Source organism: Clarias gariepinus, chromosome 16 (genome assembly GCF_024256425.1).
Source record: "Clarias gariepinus isolate MV-2021 ecotype Netherlands chromosome 16, CGAR_prim_01v2, whole genome shotgun sequence".
Lineage (NCBI taxonomy): Eukaryota > Metazoa > Chordata > Actinopteri > Siluriformes > Clariidae > Clarias > Clarias gariepinus.
In genome coordinates, this window is record NC_071115.1 from 6,237,531 (window position 1) to 6,257,943 (window position 20,413).

The window sequence follows — 20,413 nt, forward strand, 5'->3', positions numbered from 1 at the left end:
ACAATCCAAAAACATACAGATTAGGCTAATTAGCATTCCCAAACTGCCCTAGTGTGTGTGTGTGTGTGTGTGTGAAACCGTGAAATAATTCAAGAGAAGTTGAAACCTCTTAGAAAAGCATTTATTCAATTTCGCACAAACTATTTACAATATCAGGATGGACAGATTGAGAAGACGACGACGATCGGGGGGAGAAATAGAAACCTTGCGTTTAAACGATAAAGAACCAGAAACTTTGCAGTGTTTTTAAGGACGACTTTACTCTGTACTGATCGGAAAGAACTTGTTGATTTACAGGAAAATAAACACTAGCAAGTGCGCTAACATTACCTGTGTGATGACACGAATAGAAACGAGTAATAGTCAGGTTAAAGGATCTTCAGGAACGTGCTACGGCAGGAGACGGATGTGGGTTTTTTTATTCCTGATTATCGGTGAGAGGAATCGTCTTATTAAAAGCTCAGAGCTTAAAAATGAGAAACAATCAATCCTGAAAAGAAACCACAGCACTACTCTGTATAAGTAAAGGAAAAATAAAATGTGTGTGTGAGAGTTAAACAGGAAAGTGCACTCCTGGATCTCTTCTGTCTTTGCCCTTTTCTCAGTCAGGCTTATCGTTTTTCCGCTCCACCCTGTTCTTCCTACGGAGCGGAGCTTTCAGCGAGACCACCCTGCCTTATCTGCTTACTCAGGGACCCTGTGTGTGTGTGTGTGTGAGTGTGTGTGAGTGTGTGTGGTCCTGACAGCAGGTGTGTGTAACGAATGAAGGAGCGATAGATAAAGGCTTTAACAATAGACTGAAAGAGAGAGAGAGAGAGAGAAACTGATTTACTTGTATATACGATGAAGTGCACATCATTCACACTGAATAAGTCCAGGGCCTGCGAGTGTGTGTGTGTGTGTGTGTGTGTGTGTGTGTGTGTGTGTGTGTGTGTGTGTGTGTGTGTGTGTGTGTGCGCGCGTTACTGCTCCTGCGCTCCCCAGGAGATGTAGTCGGGCCGCGTGGCGGCGCTGTACTCGTCGATCAGGTGCTGCACCACCTCGCGCGAGTCGTCCAGCTCGTCGAAGTTCTCCTTGAACATGTCCTCCTTGCGGAACTGCTCGAGGAACGCCTCGCGCTTGCGCAGCTTGTCGTACTGACGGCACGTCCTCTCGAACAGCTGTGGCGGAAAAAAATGTAAATTCAATTTAAAAAAAATTTAACAACAAACTGTTAACATCAGGTTGTGAGACGCTCAGCACGGCTGTACAGAGAGGTTATAACTTATTTCACCTTTCTGTCTGAATAAACAAGGTTTTTTTTCCCTTTTACCGCCAGGTATGGAAAATGGTACGCTTATTAAAAAAAAAAAAGGCTACTTAAAATCCTGACGTAAACCCTTCGTCGTTCATGATTAAAGACCCTCCGATGTGGCTGGATTCAAAAACAATTCTGGAAAGAAGAGCAGGCAAGATTCCTCCATGGTGATGTGAGAGACTCTTTGCCAGTTATCGCAAATGCTTGATTGCGTTATTAGGGTTTTTTTTTTGGGGGGGGGGGATTACTTTTTCACATACAGCCAGGTAGGTCTGGACAGCATTTAAACCGGTTTATGTCATGTCTTTCTTTTTTCCGATCCTGGGATTGGACACCATCCTTGTCGTTTCGTTAAACGTCCTGTTTTTGAAATGTTACGGTGGTTTATATCAGGCGTTGGCTCGTCCCCTCCTGCTCGATTGTTGGTTATTATACCTTCACTAAGGACAGGTTGTTGGACTTCTTTCCAATTCAGTGTTAAGTCAAGCAACACTTAGAGCGCAAAGATGTATAAAAACACTTGCTTTATACTAGGAGCGGGAGCTAATTCTGGTATTTTTGTTTAGTTCTTCAGGCCATGTCCACACGTAGATTATTATTTTATTTTTTTAAACGGAGATTTTACATATTTCTGCGGTTTTTACACAGTTTTGGTCGTTGAAAACTGAGCTTTTGGAAAACTCCACCCAAAGTGACTCAAGTTTTCAGTGGTGTGTGTACGGGGGGGAAACAAAGATTTGTTGAAGGCTTGAATGTGTTGGTACAGTTAGCGGGCATCCTGCGTCCAGAATTAGTTTATGTTTTGTTGGTTAGATTAGATTGTTGTTAGATTGTTCTTGTGTTAAAAGTTAGAAGGTGTTTTGTTTTAGTTATTTCTTCGCTTTAAAAACTTCGCTCATGGCGCTCACTATTTGAGTTGATCATTTGTAAATATTTTTGTAAAATATTATTTGTCATTATATGAGTTTTGGTTTGGGTGTATTGTTGTAACTTCTCTACTCGAGTTTTTGCGTCATTATTTTACACAGTCCATTAGTGACAGCCTTAATCATCCTAACCTCCTTTTTATTTTTTCATTTATTTATTTATTTATTCCTTATGTCGGGATTCGTTGTTCTCTAGACATTAATAGCGAGAAGAGCAACTGAATAACAAACTGTAACATACTGTATTTACTTGGTTTATCTTTGTGTAATATTAAAAGTTTGTTTAATGATCTGACTCCCTGAGAAGACACTGTGACGATCAATATGTGTGTGTGTGTGTGTATGTGTGTGTGTGTGTGTGAACGCCGATCGAAACTCCTAACCTGATTAAGTCCCGGTCCAGATGTTCCTATTAGTGAAGTGTGTTATGTGTACGTTCACTTGATCTGAAGTTCACGTGACATCATGAGTCACTTTGTCAACACAGAGCAGACGAGAGAGACGAGTTTCTGATTGACGGCGTGACCTTTCGCGTGTCGTCTGAAACAGAAGCGCCTCGGGGACAAACCGCTGCAGCTGAACGCCGGCGTGTTGTGCGTGTCCGGGCTCGGTAATGAGAGGTTACGCGGCTGGAATGCAGAACCGGCGAGGGCGTTTTCGTTTCCTGTGAGTCTTCTGATCTTCTCGGATCAGACGTACGACAGACATTTATCGCGACGCGGTGACCTTAATAAAGACTTTAAAAACGAACGTAGGCCCCTGTTGTAGTGACGGCGTCAAGCATCGCTTACCGAGGAGATGCTGGTGTGATTGGCCATCATGAGGCCGCTGACGCGGTGAGCCGACGGCAGGTACGGGGACTTGCGCGAGAGCGCGACCTGGATGCTGGCGGGGCCCCAGGGGATAAAATTGGCCAGCTTCCTCTCTCTGATCCTCTGGAGGCTCTTGTGGACCTGCAGGGAGACGGAGAACGTGGCGTTAAAGAATACGCGGACACTCACGACCATGCAGTGCTCTGATCTGTTCTACACACCTGTGTGGGATCCACCTCCCCCTGGATGATGTTGAGGATGGCGATGTAACAGTGGTTGGTCTGACGGTCACGACCCGTCGACACCATCACGTTCTTGGGCTGCAGGAGTCTCCTCATCACGTCCAGGACAGTCGTCTTCCTTACACTCGCTACCTACAGAGGTGGGAGGACAGAAAGGATACGAATGATGGAGCTCATCAGTCATAAGTACTGTAAGCTTGAGTATAGGGCTGTAATTCCTCAAGTAACTCGAGTAATTTGTTTACAAAAAATTGCAAAATCTTCTGTGTCGAAGCTTCTTTTAATTAATTTTAAAAGCTTGAGTTATGTTTTTGCACCATTATTTGTTTGGCGTGACAATGCAAGCCGCCAGTAAACACCAACGAAGAAAAAGCGCTTTCGTCACCCAAAAAAGCGGAAGGAGATCTTATCTTTATGAGGGCCTGACTCATTGGCCTGGTCATTCTAATAAACTTATCCTCTGCAGCAGAGGTAGCTTTTGAATTTTTACAGATTGAGTATCAATATACTGTATACCATATAGCAATAAATTTATTATTACAATATGTATACAAGATTGTTTTTTCCTGAAGTGTGTATACATTTTTTTGGCTGACTCACTCACTATATTAGGGACACGTTCTTACACACTGTGTTTCACAATGAAACTTCATTTCACCACATTCTCATTGATACAGAGTCTTTACAGCCCTTACCTGTGTATACAGTGGATTACTACTTACTGACTGGTCAGTGGTCAGAGGTGTGTATCCCGTCATGAGAAAATGGAGACGGGGAGTGGGGATGAGGGACGCAATCAGACCAATCAGATCGTTGTTCATGTATCCCGGGTAACGCAGCGTCGTCGTGCTGGCGGACATGATGGTGGACACCTGGAGGAGGGGGAAAAAATAAAAAATAATCAAGATATTAATAGAAATCTAGATATTGGTAAGCAAGACGACACATACGTGGCCTGTCCAGGATCATAGTCTGGAATATAATATAGTAGAATTATGATAGTTTATATAGAAATTGCCATACAGGAAGTCCTTGACTGGCGCACAAGTTTCGTTCCGGAAGCACGTTCATAAGTCGGATTTGTTCTTAAGTCAGACAAAGTGAGTCTTAAGCGGCTTTGACACGAATATACAATATAAAGCATAACAATCTATTTGAATAAATCTGTCCCCTTACCCATACACTGACATCTTGTGGCCCGAAACCGTAACTTGCGCTTAAGGAACTGAATCTCACTGTGAAATGTAACAGCGTTTCGTCTCTGCGCCTTTAAATCACGAGGGGAATCCTGGATGGTATTTTGTTTTAGCTGTTTATTGGACTGTAAGCTCTTTTTTGTTGGGAATTTTTCCGAATTTAGGATTATTCACCATCAGGACAGCTTTACAGGACAGGTGCATTTTCTATCATCGTGATTCGAATGTTTTTAAGTCAGGGACTACACCTGTATACTGTATGATAATACCTCATTGATTATTTTCTTTTTTTATGAGTTTTATGCCTCATTAAAATGAAGATCACTGTTTAAATAACTGTTTTGTCAGCCAGGGTCACGAACTAATATTCCAAATAACAAACTTCCAATGTAAACATAATAAGTCTGTGCACCGTCTTAGTCACGAGGGCGTGATTATTCTCTGTCGAAAGCCAAACTGCAGTTATGCTCCTGTAATACTGGAGGCGTACAGGTGAGACAGGTTTGTGACTGACGCTTCGCTCACACTTTAACTGGCGCCTCGGGGGGGAAACTGCTGAGCCCTGCAGCTAAACCAAGAAAAAAAAAATTGGCCTAATTACTGAGAAGCAAAAGTTCACAATCACGTACTTTCCTGTTAGTCATTCCTGGGTTCGTGACTAGAACACGTGTTCAGTATGCGTCCGTATGATTATCGCTCTACAGTAAAGAATAAAGATCCAGTGCTGACACCGGAGACTCCTTCCATAAAATAAACAATATTGTGCAAAATAGTATATTGAGTTTTTAAGGTACGATCAACATATTTTAAAACATGATCGATTTAATGTTGCTTTACATGACATGATAATTTTGTGAATCCAAAAGAAAGTCACTTTTTGAGGCTTTCCACTCACTCGTGTCGTCTGCGTAACCCCACCACCAAAACTTAATTACCTTATAAGTATTATTCAATTCAATTCTATTTGTATAGTGCTTTTAACAATGATCATGATCTTAAAGCAGCTTCACTAGTTATCTTACACTTTTTTTTTAGAACTGAAAAAACATACCTGTTTTTTATTTAATATATATTAAGGTAATATAAATATATATATTTTAATATATATAATTTAATTTAATATTTTTAAAAAAGATAGGGAATGAAACTCAGTCTTTTATTCTAATCTTGCATTTGCATCGCAGAAAAGTAAATTTTATTTTTGATCCCCTCCCCCCCAAAAAAAATAAAAAACAGTGTGATACATACTGATATTCAACCTTTAAAAAAATTATTTTGTAATTTGTAAATGTTTTGGAAAAAAATGTACTTCTATGAGTAGTTTTACAGTATTTTATTTTGATTTTCATTTAATCAAAATTTGCATATTTTTCATATTCTGCTGTAACTCTGTTGATGTACATCTTTTTTTACATATCCCTATTCTTTTGTATACCCATATTTTATTTATTGACATTTTTTATTCTCTTTTTTTTGCATATTTTCTACTTTTTTAGCGGCATTCATTAGGAGGACAGCAAAGGAAGAGTTTCATTGTACATGTATACATGGGAACATGTTTCTTTACTGTGCATATGACAATAAAACTTGAAACCATACTTTTTACTTTTACTTGAGTAGATTTGTGAAGAAGAAACTGTACTCTTACTCCGCTACATTCGACTTCACTCGACTCGTTACTTTTCTAACCATTTATTCTACACTTTGGATATTCTTTGTTTTGACCAGAGAAATGCAGCCGGTAAATTTACCACGTTTCACCAATCAGATGTAACAATAATAATCACATGACTCAATTTGACCAATCAGCCATGACCTCAAAAAAGGGGGGGGGAGTCTTCAACAGTGGTAGACGGTGAAGCAAACATTACATTTGTTCTGCTGGACACAGTTTATGGTAAAGTGAGACTCCTGTACACATGTTCTAATGTTATTTTTTATGTTACCTACAGTAGATAATTTTTTTTTCTTACTTTGTAAAGATATTTAATTTTATTCATTTATTTTATTAAAAAAATTTTCATTTATTTTATTATTTGACAATGTCACAATTTGTACATTATTTTTATAATTTTGTCTGACTGCTTACATAACTTAAAAAAGAATAAATATTTTGGCTACTCTACCCAACTTTCAGCTTTTTTTCTTCTTCTGCAAACTCTGCAAGTGAATTATTTTGTCTCAAACCCACTCGTCACACACGCTTACACCGGTCTCAAAACACTACGTGCGCTAATTAGTTAATTAAGCTGCGTGCAGGTGCTTGCTCGCGATTGCTCAAACCTTTAGAGGCGTTTGAGGCGGGATAAAAAACCCACCACTGTTTCTTTGTAATCCTACTCATTTGGCATGCGCTCTAAACTACTCATGCACTGGCATACCGTGTGGTAGGAGTGAATTATTTGCTGAGTTTGTTTAGAAAAAATAATGATGGCAGATGACAGCGATAAGTGCTGCTCGGTAACAATGGAGCGCTTTGTTTGAAGGTGAATTTTAAATCTCTTGTATTTGAGGTTAGTTTGTATTGTCTTAATGCTGCACTTGGTTTTTCAAGTGATAGAAACTTATAATGTTAAAAACTTAAAAATAAATAAATAAATTGTGAAACTTCACAATTGCGAATCACAATATAAATCGAATCATCTGCAACTGCTAGTTCCTGTCCCTAGTACTAACGTACACAATTTGATTATTTCTGCTGGAAAATCTCCAAAACCAAGCACTTTCTACAGCACAATATACATAAGGAACATAGTTACTTTCTAGCATGTTTTTACTTTTTATTAAAAAAAAAAAAAAAACTATAAAAAAATTCCTAACAACTGAGCTGTCGTGAGAAAAACTCACTGAATGAATGAAACCCGGCCTATTATGCTGTCCAGGATGGAGGAGGGAAGAAATGTTTATTTTTTTTACAGTCATTACTGATGAGTGAGAACACTAGGGTCTGTAGTCTAGCCCACACGGTCATCCCTCACTTCTAATAACTACACAAAAGATCCCATTATTCTCACTGTACTTGTGCTGAATAATGCATAGCAACTGCATTAATAAGTTCGGACCCTCACGTGAGCGCTAGTAACCAGAGTGGGGGGTGGGGGGGCTCTTTCTTGAACCATTGGCACTGAAATCCGCCTACACCACCAACATGAGAAGCTGGAAATGAGACTTTAACTAGGTGAGCAATGCTGCCATCATAACCCACAATTAATACACGATAAAAAAAGAAGAAAAAGAATAAGAAGAAGAAGAAAAAAAAAAAAAAAAAGAGTGTGAGAGAGAGAGAGCACGATTTCACGGACGATTTCATGGATATGAAGCTCTGCCTCCTTCGAACACAAAAGACATTTTTTGGAGCCTGATTCACGCCTGAATAACCGGTTTCACGTGTCTGTCTTGCGTGTCAGCCACCGGTTAATCTCAGATTGCTGGAATGAAATAAAACTGATTCAGAGATTGTTATATCGAGTCATACGGGGTTCATAAATTTAATTTAAACATTATTTTAGCATTAAATTCTGTTAAATCCTAACATCTGACTGCGCAGAAGATTGTGAAACGTTTCCTCTGACAGAAGCTCAGAAACATAGATCACAAGTCTTATATTATTTCTCTTTATATCGTATTTACCAAGTCAAAATAAATAAGCCATAATCAGATGGAGGACTTGTCTAGGCACGCTCTGTGGGGTTGTTGTTTTAGGAAGTATCAGTTTGTTTTCACACTGAAAGACAGAAGAGATACTCTGTGCTGCAGAAGCAAAGATCCAGAAGGGGGTGGGGGGATTTGATTCAACACCAACTAGAAGCCTAGCCTTGACCTGCACATCTCTGTACAACATAAAGGGAAGGAAAACATTTATATTAAACACAAAGACTTCATAACGCCTCTAATCTGAGGTGCTGTTAATTGGTCATTTTTCAGGCTGATAACTCTAAATGAACTTCTCGTCTGCGGCAGAGGTAGGTTTTGGTCTCGCTCTCCTGGGATGGCCTTCATGTTTCATTATGGTGCTTGACGGATTTTGCAAATGCACTTGACAATACTGTTCTTGCAAAAACTATTACAGAAAGACTGACCTCTGTGTCTTAAAAAAACAACTAACTGTTGTTTTTCTTGTTGTTGTGTAATTACCTAATCCCATATGTGTCATTTTATAGGTTTGAAATCCCCAGTATTGTTGTAGAATGTAGAAAATAAATCAATAAACAAAAACAAATATTTGCAAGTGACCCCAAACTTTAAACGGTTGTATATATTTATGGTAAAATATATTGTTGGATGTTGTCAAGAACCTTTTGCAAAAGTACAAGTTTCAGTAGGAATGTTGTCAGGTAACTTGAACATAATACGCTTTATCATGTGTAATAATAATAATACGATAAATTTACAACATTTATCTGAAGGTCGCTTAGTGGTTAAGGTGTTGGACTGCTAATTGGAAGGTCACAGGCTTAAACCCCACCAACAAGTTGCAACTGTTGGGCCCTTAAGCAAGGCCCTTAACCCTCAACTGCTCAGAAGTTAAAAAAAATATATAACAATAATAATAAATAAAAAAAAAAGATATAAGTTCCTCTGTCAAATGCCATGAATGTTATTAATTTAAACTAGAACTAACCTCCTTACTGGACGTTTCACGGCATTACAGTCAACTTTAAACTAATATAAATAATGTCATATATATAAAAATAAAAAATGAACCGGATTAAAAATCTCTACGGATTCCATGGAGAAGGATTCGCTCGATGTGTCTCACCAGTTGGTTGATCTGAGAGAACGAGGGGTTCTGGATGTGGAGTCTGTCTGTGGCGATCCTGTTCAGAGCCGTGTTATCCAGCACCACCTTGGAAACAGAGAGAGAGAGAGAGAGAGAGAGAGAGGGAAAGAGAGAGAGACTATGGTTATATACACACATCATTAACAACGAAATGTGTGTGATTGGTCTGAAAGTGTTCACGCTCTAAGCTGAGTTTTTTGTTTTCTTAAAGCCGAACTATCTTCTTCTCCATCATCTCCAACCTTTAACTCTGACCCGAAAGGTTTCGGTATCAGTGTGGAAATAAAGAGGGATGAAGGACGGCATGTCTCGGAGTTCTCCTAAGTCTCGGTAGTTAGAGTTCATCAGCGTCGTTATTTCCTGTGCTAATTCAATCTTCCTGAGGATAAGGAGGAGGAGTCTAAGCTAGCGTGCAGCAGTGCCTGGTTCTATAAAGCAGACACAGCTGTCAACCCTGGATAATCACATTAGTGCTCGCGCTTCTGTGTATGGCTTTGATTCTGATATATAAACACACTGCCAGGAAAAAGGAAAAAAAAAAAACAACAACAACAATGCCTCTTTCTAAGCTTTTGTTCGAATGGGTCTGTCAGCAACCTCCGCCCTGAAACTTTACTGCTTGATCAAAATTATTTTAAAGCTATAATATCATTGGTCACATAATATAATATTTTTTGAGTAATGTAATTAAGCACACACATGAAACAGCTGACTTACAAACAACCTTCACCATTATTCGGAACCACAAATTTAATTACAGTAATTCGTTTTTAAATTTATATAGCACAAACTCTGCATACATTGAAACCTACAGAGATTTAAAATGATTGTAATTAGATTGAGAAATAAGGAAGAGCATTGCCATACACACAGACGCACACACTCGCAATGTGATGAGAACTTACAGGATTGGAACTAAACAGCTGTGTGTCCGTGAGAAAACTACTTGTTAGTGAGAAAAAAAAAAAAAAAAAAAGGCTTTAATTTACTAGTGAGAACAAAGATAAAGTATATAAGCCTCTGGAGACAGTGTTATAATCTGGTGTTGCTTCAGTTGCTCAGGTTTCGCAAAGTTATGTGGCAATAAAATAAAGTCAGATGACAACAATGTACTGAATGACCTGGTCTATGAAACGAGTATATTACAGGACTCTGACTGCGGAAAAGTGGTTCTGGGAACATAAGGAATTATGTTCAACCATTGAACTGGCCGACATTGGAAACATTACACACTGTTTTTAAAGCTGAAGGAGATCGAATTAAATACAGGTATTCCCTGACTTGCGAACGAACTCTGTTCTGGGAGCACATTCGTAAGTCTGATTTGTTCTTTAGTCTGAGTCTTATATGCCTTCAACGAATATACAATGTAAAGTCTCTGTCTCCTTTCCCCACACTGCCATCATGTGGCCAAAAACCATAACCGCGCTGTAAGGAAACCAATCTCACCGTGGAATACAACAGTTCTCTAACAGTGTTGTCTCTGCGCCTTTAAATCGCGAGGGGAATCCCGGACACTATTTTGCCTCAGAGCTGTTTTCCACTGTATTGGACTGTGAACTCATGTTTTGTTGAGGAATTTTCAGAAATTAGGACAGCTTTACAGAACAGACTAATTCATTGAATCCGGTGAGACTGACTAATTTTTCCCGCAACCCCACACACAATATACTGGACTTTAACATTCACACTGAAAATATTCTACATAATCGTAAATATTCTGGTGCTATCTGGTGCACTGCTGTGTCTAATTTCTTGTACAACACACTTGAGCAACTTCCGTGATTTGTTCGCATCTACAGAAATTTGTGACTTAAATGTCCGTAAGCCGGGGACTACCTGTATTAGAGTGTACAACTCTCACTGATTATCATTTGTTAGTGTACATCTAGGGGGTGGAATAGATAAACAAACATTAGCGAGGAACAAGTGTAAGGAAAACGAAAAACCCAAAACGTTGACGCGACCTCAAAAAAAACCTTAAATCGCAGCTGTTGTAACATAACCTTATACAATAAACCAAATATCTTATGCATTTATACAGACTAAGACAATCAATCAAACAAATAAATAGAAATCCATCTCACACATCACCTAACTGAACCTGCAGACTGTTGGCTTTGTGTAAAGAATGATATAACGTTATAACCGAGCTTCCTCTCCTCCTCCTTTTTTTTCCCCGCCGTGTGCCGTTTTTGGGAGCGGAAGGGCAGAGGGAAGAAAGCGGGGTCTGTTCCGAAAGCCAGATCGAGTGACTGCGGGCGCTCGGAGAGGAAATGAGAAGTTAGCTGAGCATGCGGTGGAGAGGAGGGAGAGAGAGAGAGAGAGAGAGAAAGAGAGAGAGAGAGAGAGGAGGAGAGAGAGGGAGACGCCTTGTTCTATTCGCAGCGAACTCGGCACACTTTCTGCTCATGTTGACTTTGCTAATTTGTATGAATGTAGATATACATATAAATATATAGACATGCTTGCCTGTGCGTGTGTGTGTGTGCGTGTGTGTGTGTGTGTGTATCTGTACCACACAGTCTGCGTTCTGGGTCAGTCTCTTCAGCGTGAGTAGAGAGTTGTAGGGCTGTACCACAACGTCACTCATCTCATCCTGGTTAGGAAACACTGAGTACGTCTGCACCAGCTTCTTAGGATATCTGACACAGAGAAATAGAGGGAGGGGGGGAGAAAGAGAAAGAGAGAGAGAGAGAGAGAGAGAGAGAGTGAGAGAAAGGTTCACATTCTGGATAAAAACAGTAGCCAATTATTTACTTTTTTTACAAAAATGCTTCAACACCTATCTAATTAGGCTTGTATTCGACTTTATAAATGCTTACGATTTAACCGCGTGTCATTAAACCACACCGGGGTCAAGCTGTTACAGGTAAATAATCAATGACAGCATGGGGTTAAAGGTCACGATGCTAAATATAGTCATGCAAAGTTATTTTTCTGCAGCAGCACTCCTTGAATAATCCTACACGTAGAATGCACCGGGTGTAAAGCGTTACTATATAAACCAATAATATTTTGAGTTACTACTCTTCGGGATGATTTTTAGAAAAATGACTCGCACTATGGCACTGTGGCACTGTGACGCACTGTGGCGTCTCATTTATAGAGATATTTAATAAATAAACTACGCATGCAAATCTCACTGGTTATGTTTTCAAATTTAAATTTTTTTTGTCTCACACACACAACTATACTGTATGCAGTATGATTTGCAGAGAAATGCTTACACGACTGTTTGTGACCTTGAAAAGGAAAAAAGGAAGTAAAGGAGGCGAAATGCTAACAGAATAAAAAATATAAAACATAAAAATCTATATACAATTTTGTTAAAATAGAATAGAATACAATAAAAAATTAGAAAGTAGAAAGCCTGTTTAGTTTTTTTTTTCTTTCATTACTTTAAATCAGTTTATCCTCCTAAACGCTGGACACATGGGCGACTCGTCAGCGCTCGGGGTTTTATTACCGATGTTTAATAAGCGAGTGGGTGTTAATTACAGCTCTGGCGGGTCTCCTGTGTCTCTTACATCATCGGTAGGAGGGGATTCAGTCGGTTAAAAGCCAAGGGATCTGTGCGTGAAAAAAGTTACACATGCGTGTGCGCTGACATGTACAGAGAGAGAGAGAGAGAGAGAGAGAGAGAGAGAGAGAAAGAGAGACCCAGGTCATTACACTGACAGCTTCTAATTACTCTCGTGCTTGGAGAGTGACAATGCGCAGGGTGGAAACTAAAAGCAGCCGTCTAGAGTTACAGCATGACAATGGAGATAAATAAGTGAAGCAAAGTACAGTGTGTGTGTGTGTGTGTGTGTGTGTGTGTGTATATGATAACCTGTCATTGAGTTTTTCCAACAGGTAGGAGCCGAGACCGGACCCTGTGCCTCCGGCGATGGAGTGACATAACACAAACCCCTAAAACACACAGACAGCACAACAGTTACAGTGTGTGTGTGTGTGTGTGTGTGTGTGTGTGTGGCTGCATACTGTACAACACTCTGTGGGACCATAAGGACTATTTTTAGGTGGTTGGGTCCACACACTCCTTTCATTTAAATATTATTTAGCCTTAACACACACACACACACACACACACACACAGAGAGAGAGAGCTCTAATGTTAGGAAATGGAGTAACAGAGGATAACTGCGACGACATGAACCTGACTGAAGCAGTTTTACAACTCTGTTGTTTTAAAGGGAGGGACGTTTCCTGCGTGCGAATTAAGCAGGCATGAAAAGACATGAAGTAACCGCCCACCCATCCCCCCCACCCCCTCTTCTGCGTACAATGTGTACGCAACGTGCTCCTGAACGTCAGCCGAGATAAAGACGGGGCTCCGGTTCAGAGCTGAAAAAGCGGGAATTAAAAAAAAAACATCTGGAGGCGATCAGGACGCTGTTTTTTTTTTTTTTGCACTTCGAGCTCCTCAAGACCTCACGTGAGACTAAACATCGGGAAGAAGAAGGATGGGGGGGGGGGGTTTGTGAAGTAAAAACATTGGCTCGTTCTAATGAACAAGTGGAAATGGGAAGGGGGGGTATAACAGCGAAAAAGAAGTGGGGGGAAAAATTATGATTGAAAAATATGATAACAAACCTGATTGCGCTAATGATAGCATGATAGCATACAGTACGTACTAAAATAACACTCATTATTAAAAAAATAATAATAAATTAAGCCCCGCCTCCTCTTTATTTACATTCTTGGATTTAAACTCCACACATAGCCTTATAAGTTATTTAAAAAATATATATATAATAATAATAATAAAATATATTGAAGTGCAACTTTTGCCTCGTACATCATACAAGGTGGTGTACAGTTTTTATACAAAAGCTTACTAAATCCCTGTTTGAGATCGTCCATCCGTACTCTGTGATCTCACCTCCAGACTGTCGCTGCCGTCTGCTTCTCGGTCGATGATGTCGAAGATGTCCTCGTGAATCTTCTCCCCCTGAAACAAACAAACCTTTCGTTACTAAACTTTTTTTTCCCCCCTCAGGATATGAATAGAAGTGTGAGGTGAAATTCTCGTTTAAAAAAAAAAACGGTCCTGATGAACCTGAGAGAAGCCGCTGGCCCAGTTGTTTCCCGCTCCTCCTCCGTGCTCGGAGAGGTAGATGTTCTCGGGGTTGTACAGGTTGGCGTAGGGCGAGTTCAGGATGCTGTGGATGACTCGAGGCTCCAGGTCGAGAAGCACGGCTCGGGGGATGTAGTGCTCGTCGTCCGCCTGCAGGGGGAGACATGGTGGAGGGAAGCGTTTTTCTGTCAGATCTCTCTGATGGAATTTGTTCGCGTGTGGTGTTAAAGATCGTTAATGGTTTTGTCACTTGTGTAAAAAAAAAAAAAAAAAAAAAAACTTCAGGATAATGAGTAACTAGTTAACTTTTAAAAACCTGAAAGACAAGTTAAAACAGAAATTACTATCACATGTTCAAGCACAGAAGAGAGAAACGATTTTGAGTCTCGTTCTCAAATCAATTCTAGGGATTTTGTTTTACCTCACAAACACTTGGACTCTGGCTCCCTCTGCTGGCCGACTCGAGCACTTCTGTCTTACATACCTACCTGACTCAACTGTTTGATTAATGTAAACAGCTCCCCGACATACACTGCGTGACTATAAGTATGTGCACTCCTGATCATTAATCCTATATTTGCCTGTTGAATCTTCTTTGCTGTTGAAAAGATATCTGTTGGCTGTAGAAATTATTTTAACTACCTTTTTGAAAAGACTGAAATTTTTCGACAAGCTTTTGTATTCCTTCATTAAAGTAAAAAAATCTTTACGGCTGAGCTGCGAGCCACTTCATAGTGTCGAGCCACTGGATGCGCCGCTGTCTTCACTTCTTTATCAGATTCAGAAGTGAATCTTTGTCCACGCTGCGACCAAACAAGTGAAAGTCTGACGGAGGGAGATTAAGACTACAGGGAAGATTTAACGTTTTTTACCAGCTGTGGAAGTGGACGAGCGTCTGGCTCCGTCTCGATGGCTAACACTTATGCAACCTTCCTTAAACGTCTCGATATTCTATATTATTATTATGCGCCTGCGTACAAACTTTACTGTGACGAAACACTTTCCCCGTATGGCGTACAAAGTCTTCCAGGCAAGTCAAATTTATTTATAGCACGTTTAAAAACAAAAACAACCGAAGTGGGCCAAAGTGCTGTACAATGATAAGGAAAATAAGTAAATAAATATAAACAACAAAGATTAAACTATAAAATGAAAGCAGCTGAAATTAAACTTTATGTAAAATGTAAATAAATGTATTATTTTTAAATAATTAAGTAATTAAAATAAGTAATCCATAAAAGTAACCAAAATGGGGGGTTGGGGGGGCGGGGGGGGAGACTTTAAACCGGGACAGAGAGTAGTAATTATTTATTTATCTTTATCGATAAACAACAGCACCAGGTACACCCTAAGACCATAAAAAAAAAAATTCACTGCTCTTCTTTCTTTCAAATCACAAGCGGGGCGTCCATACAGTATTTGATCGCACTGCAGTTACAAATGAACTGATGTAACACGCAACAGAAAGTGCTGATCAGACAGTGCAGCCAACAGGCAAGTTTTTATATATATGGCTGGACCAGTGATGTGTGAATTCCGTCACCTGATAGAAGAACACGTCTTTGCGGTCCGTGCCCTCGGTAGCAAACTCCTCCACGATGCCCTCTGGGCTGATGCCATGCTCGGCACACAGCTGTTTCCAGAACTCAAAACCGACTGCAAAACATTAACACACGTCATGAGCTTCATTATTTACAAGTAAATATTTCCATTACACCCTGACTAAAATGTATGACAAACTTTAAATCCAACCACACCATTTAAACCAGGAGTGTATTACGACTCAAACACACACACAGTACATTACTATTATTCTTCTATTTAAACTTCTGTACTGTTCACAGTGTTATGGGTTTCTTTTTACTTTGTCCAGTAAATTGAGCCATTTAAAGGATCACATTTTGAACACGTGTACACTCAAACATTATTAATACCTTCTCACCACCTGAAATAATGAATAGATTATAAACTGTAGAACAAAAAAAAAAGCTTATTAAAGTAAAAACAATTGCGTCTGGTGATTCTTTTGTGTGACGATTAATGTATCACCACACTGACTCCAAACTAGTTTTTTTTTTTTTTTTTTATCTGTACATGTCTGCATTTGAGGTGGTAATATGTTGCACTTCCTTATTAATCCTGCAGATGGTGCTCTGTAAACTATTTACACATTGGCAGGCAGCACAGCATCCTGTGTTGTAGGAGCGAATTATTTGCCAAGCTTGTTTAGAATTGTGCTTAATTTTATATGGAAAAATAACATTTAATTGAATACACAAGAACAAGTTTTCAGACACAAAAATACTCAATAGTTTCCTTTAGTTTCAAATTACACACATAAAATGACCATAATTAGAAATTAGTTAGATAACAAGTGTCGTTAATTTTTACATCGTCATTTTAATTAAAAGATAATTAAGCAAGACTGAATAATTGTAATGTATTTATTGTGTATTATTATAAACCAGGGGTTCTTACATTTTATATTAAATGGTCTCAATCTGAGTCTATATAAGGTCAAAGGTTCATGTTTAAGGCAGTCTGAAACACAATACAGTCAACCCTAGCAAACCAAAGCAACTCAAGTGTCAGAAAGATTTAAAATATATTCCAAGTGCAAAATAAATGCAAATTGTTGCTTGTAACCCTAAATAGCTCCAAGTGTTTTAGTAAAAAAAATATATATAAAATTAAAGAGAAACCTCTTAATTGACTGATTTTAATGCTATTTTTATGCAGTGGCACGATGGCTTATAAGTTAGCACCGTCGCCTTGCACCTTCAGACAACAGTCGAGGGTTCAAGTCACGCCTCGGGTCTGTGTGCATGGACTTTGCGTGTTCTCTCCGTGCTTAATGGGTTTCATCCGGGTATTCCGGTTTTCTCCCACAGTCCAAAGACATGCAGATTAGGGTAAATGGTGGTCCTAAATTGCCCGTAGTGTGTGAATGAGCATGTGAGTGTGTTTGTGCCCTGGGATGGATTGGCACCCCGCCTCGTGCCCCAAGTCGCCCCCCCCCCCCGCAACCCTGAAGCCAGGATATAGTGGTATAGACGATGAGTGAGTGAGTAAGTGGGTATTTTTATGTCTGAATAAATTAAACAAAGCGATTAAACAAACTGACCTTAAAAGGACAACACAACAGGACACTTTTTTTCCCATTCATTCATTGTCTATTCCACTTATCCCAGGAGATTTGGAACACGAGGCGGTGCCAATCTGTCCCAGTAGACATACACATACAACACATTACGGGCAATTTAAGAACGCCAATTAACCTGCCCTGCATGTTTTTGCACTGTGGGAGGAAACAGGAGAACAGGAGAGAACACGCACTAACAGACCCGAGGTGGGAGAATCAAACCCTCAACGCTGGAGGTGTAAGATTACAGTGCTAAGCACTACACCACCTCAACAAGACACTCTCGCCTCTGATCATCCAACTTCAAGCAAGGAAGAGTTCACTCACTATTTCACCATCTGATCCAAGAGGAAGAAAGAACGAAGTGGGAGCGGATTGGTCGAGTCTTGTCACGTGACCTGTGTTTCGTTCCCCCCAAAGGGCACTGGGAAAAGTTTTTTCCCTAACTCGGTGCATGGAAAACCGCACGAGCGTCGCGCCACACTGTTGTGACCGTTAATCATTTTGAACGTTGTGACGTTAAACACCGAAACGCTCGAGGACTGCTAGCGTTGCCATGACAATGATGTCAAACATGGAAAAGATTGAGTTCAGCCTAAACAGTCAGGAGATAAGGATCCAAATAATGAACTAAAAACAAAAACCTGACAGTTTATTGAGAGGAATAGTATAACACGTTTTGATTTCAAGGTAGGAAACAAAACACTATATTTATTTATTATACTGTATATTAGCATTGCTAATTTGTTTGAGCTGTGGGATCGGTTCGGTTCGACTTCCCTGTGTAGTTCGGGTCCGGTTTGGAGCTTTAAGAATATCTGATATAAAAGTACAGATAAGCAATATTATATTGATTTCTACTAATATATTTAGCGTTATTCGACAATACTCTTACATCATTTGCTCTTTCTTGTATTTTTAAGAGCTTAGGCAAAAAATGTAATAAACGCAAAATCAAGCGTTTGTTATTTTTGCGTAAACAAACTAACGGACAATGCACGCGCAAGATTAACGGTCCAATGTCACACAGCAACCTTGATAAAGCTGTATTATTAAATTATTACAGATTATTAAAGGTTCACAACACCGTTAAACTACATTTCAACGCATTCTGCAGCAGCACCTACATACAGAGTCTTGTGCTGAGTTATGCTAAGCAACCCATGCTAGGTCCGCTAATGCTAGCTAGCTAACCCTTCTCACATAAAGCATAAGCGCTACTTATTAAACAACTCCTCTTACTCTGGTTTCCACACTGCCCCAACTGCAGCGTTATGATCTCCCGAGGCATATCGTGTTTGTGTCAAATTCCTGCAAAATACGGTTCGTAGAAAAAACCGCTGCTGTCAGCTCAGCGTACTGAATCTTCCCGCTCCAACACACAAAATACCGCAGTGCTAACGGTGGAGCTCACTGCGCATGCGCGGCAATGTCAACGCGCGCCGTTGCACGCTTACTGCGCATGCGCAGCGCCTTCTTCGTTACCGTAGAAACCATGGGATCATTATGTGAAGTGGGGGAAAACATAAATAAAGCACGTTTTCACTCAGGATGCACACATAACACGTTTCACTAAACAATATTAATAAAGTTCTTTTGACATTAATGTATAAGGATATAAAAAACAGCAAAATAAAGCAGGAAGTGATAGAGAATAAAATAATTTAATGAAATTGCAGAAAAAATTATTAACCACAACATTATTTATTTTTCTGTAATAAAAAATTAAGCAGTCTTTCTCAAAAAGAAGTAGAAAAACTGCATTAAATATAAAAGCCTGACATTTAGGATTCTCCCTGAAATCGTTACATATTATACAGTTTATATGCAGAAAAACAACTAAATAAATCAAAGTATATACTTCTATACTTTCTTAAAGAGAATCTGGTGACGAGACACAGATTCCTCAGTTTGAGCCTAAGATTAAACAGCAGATTATGGAATAAAACCATCCTTGATCGCTGACTTCCAGCATTCTCAAGGACCAGTATTGGAACATTATCAGGAAAAAGGTTTAACAATAAACAGTGCATCCTGCCTATAGAAATAAACACATCACAGGGAAAATATTGGAATTTTTTAATAACTACGCAAATTAAGTCATGCATTTGCTCAAAGGTGTAGTAGGTCATGGCTAGTTATGAGATTTGATGAAGAAATTTGGAGTTGAAAAGAAGGATCAAAGCGTAGCAAGAGATTGTGCATAGACGAGACGTAAAGTGGTAATGACCATATTTTACTGAAAGTGATGTTCACACAGGATATCAGGATGTAAGATTCATGTGATGAAGGTGATTTTTCTTATTCTTATTTGTTGTTTAACAGTGGTTGGAAACCAGTAGGTTATATTACCGCCAACTCTAGGTCTCATTCTCCCTCATCTTCCCAGCCTCCTAAAGCCAATTTTTCAGACCAGCCTTCTTTAAAAACATATAACACTTCCTTGCCCGACCTTGTCTTGTTCTCTGTCTTGAACATTTTGCCTGCGTTATCCGGCACTTCCACACACTTTTTCTTCTCTATCTCTTTCTTTTCATTCTGTAGTTTGCATTACTGCCACCTAAGATCTCTCTCTCTCTCTCTCTCTCTCTCTCTCTCTCTCCTCAACTTGCCTGTACTTAAAAGGCACAGTTCTTCCTCAAAAACAACATTCAATGCTCTCTTCCCTGATCAGTGAGTCCCCATGCTAAAAGATCCTGAACATTGCCTGTTAAAGAACTCTCCCTAGTTCTTGGAGCTGTACCAACATATCTAGCTTCCCTTGCATATATTTCCTGCGCAAGAGCAGTACATGCTCGACAGTCTCACTTTCCTGGCATTCCATACAGAGTCCCGTTGGGTCTTTCCCTACTATAAATAGAGTACTACTAGCTAAAGTATGTGTTGATGTCAGAATAAGAGTACGTTATGTGGTAATAAAATGAGGTCAGCTGAC

General features: G+C 39.5%; 2 protein-coding genes across 2 annotated transcripts in view; one reads left to right on the plus strand and one right to left on the minus strand.

Moving 5' to 3' along the window:
- tubg1 (tubulin, gamma 1) lies at positions 1-18,879 on the minus strand. Its single transcript, XM_053514662.1, has 11 exons — positions 18,721-18,879; positions 15,880-15,992; positions 14,319-14,486; positions 14,142-14,210; positions 13,089-13,168; positions 11,772-11,898; positions 9,233-9,319; positions 4,000-4,149; positions 3,257-3,409; positions 3,015-3,176; positions 1-1,160 (listed from the first exon to the last, which is right to left on the minus strand). Exons 1-11 carry the CDS (start codon positions 18,767-18,769, stop codon positions 963-965), a joined length of 1,356 nt encoding a protein of 451 aa, XP_053370637.1. The 5' UTR covers positions 18,770-18,879; the 3' UTR covers positions 1-962.
- The window catches only part of retreg3 (reticulophagy regulator family member 3), a 13,174-nt gene continuing 10,590 nt past the window's right edge, over positions 17,830-20,413 (plus strand). The window contains exon 1 of the mRNA XM_053514661.1: positions 17,830-18,168. The gene's annotated coding sequence lies outside the window, so the exon portion shown is untranslated. The remainder of the gene's footprint in view (positions 18,169-20,413) is intronic.

Coding starts and splice junctions, on each gene's coding strand:
- tubg1 (XM_053514662.1), bottom strand. CDS start 18,769: ATGCCTCGGGAGATCATAACGCTGCAGTTGGGGCAGTGTGGAAACCAG. Junction 15,993..18,720: donor GGGGCAGTGTGGAAACCAGA/GTAAGAGGAGTT, acceptor AATGTTTTGCAG/TCGGTTTTGAGTTCTGGAAA. Junction 9,320..11,771: donor CCCAGAACGCAGACTGTGTG/GTACAGATACAC, acceptor TCTGTTTCCAAG/GTGGTGCTGGATAACACGGC.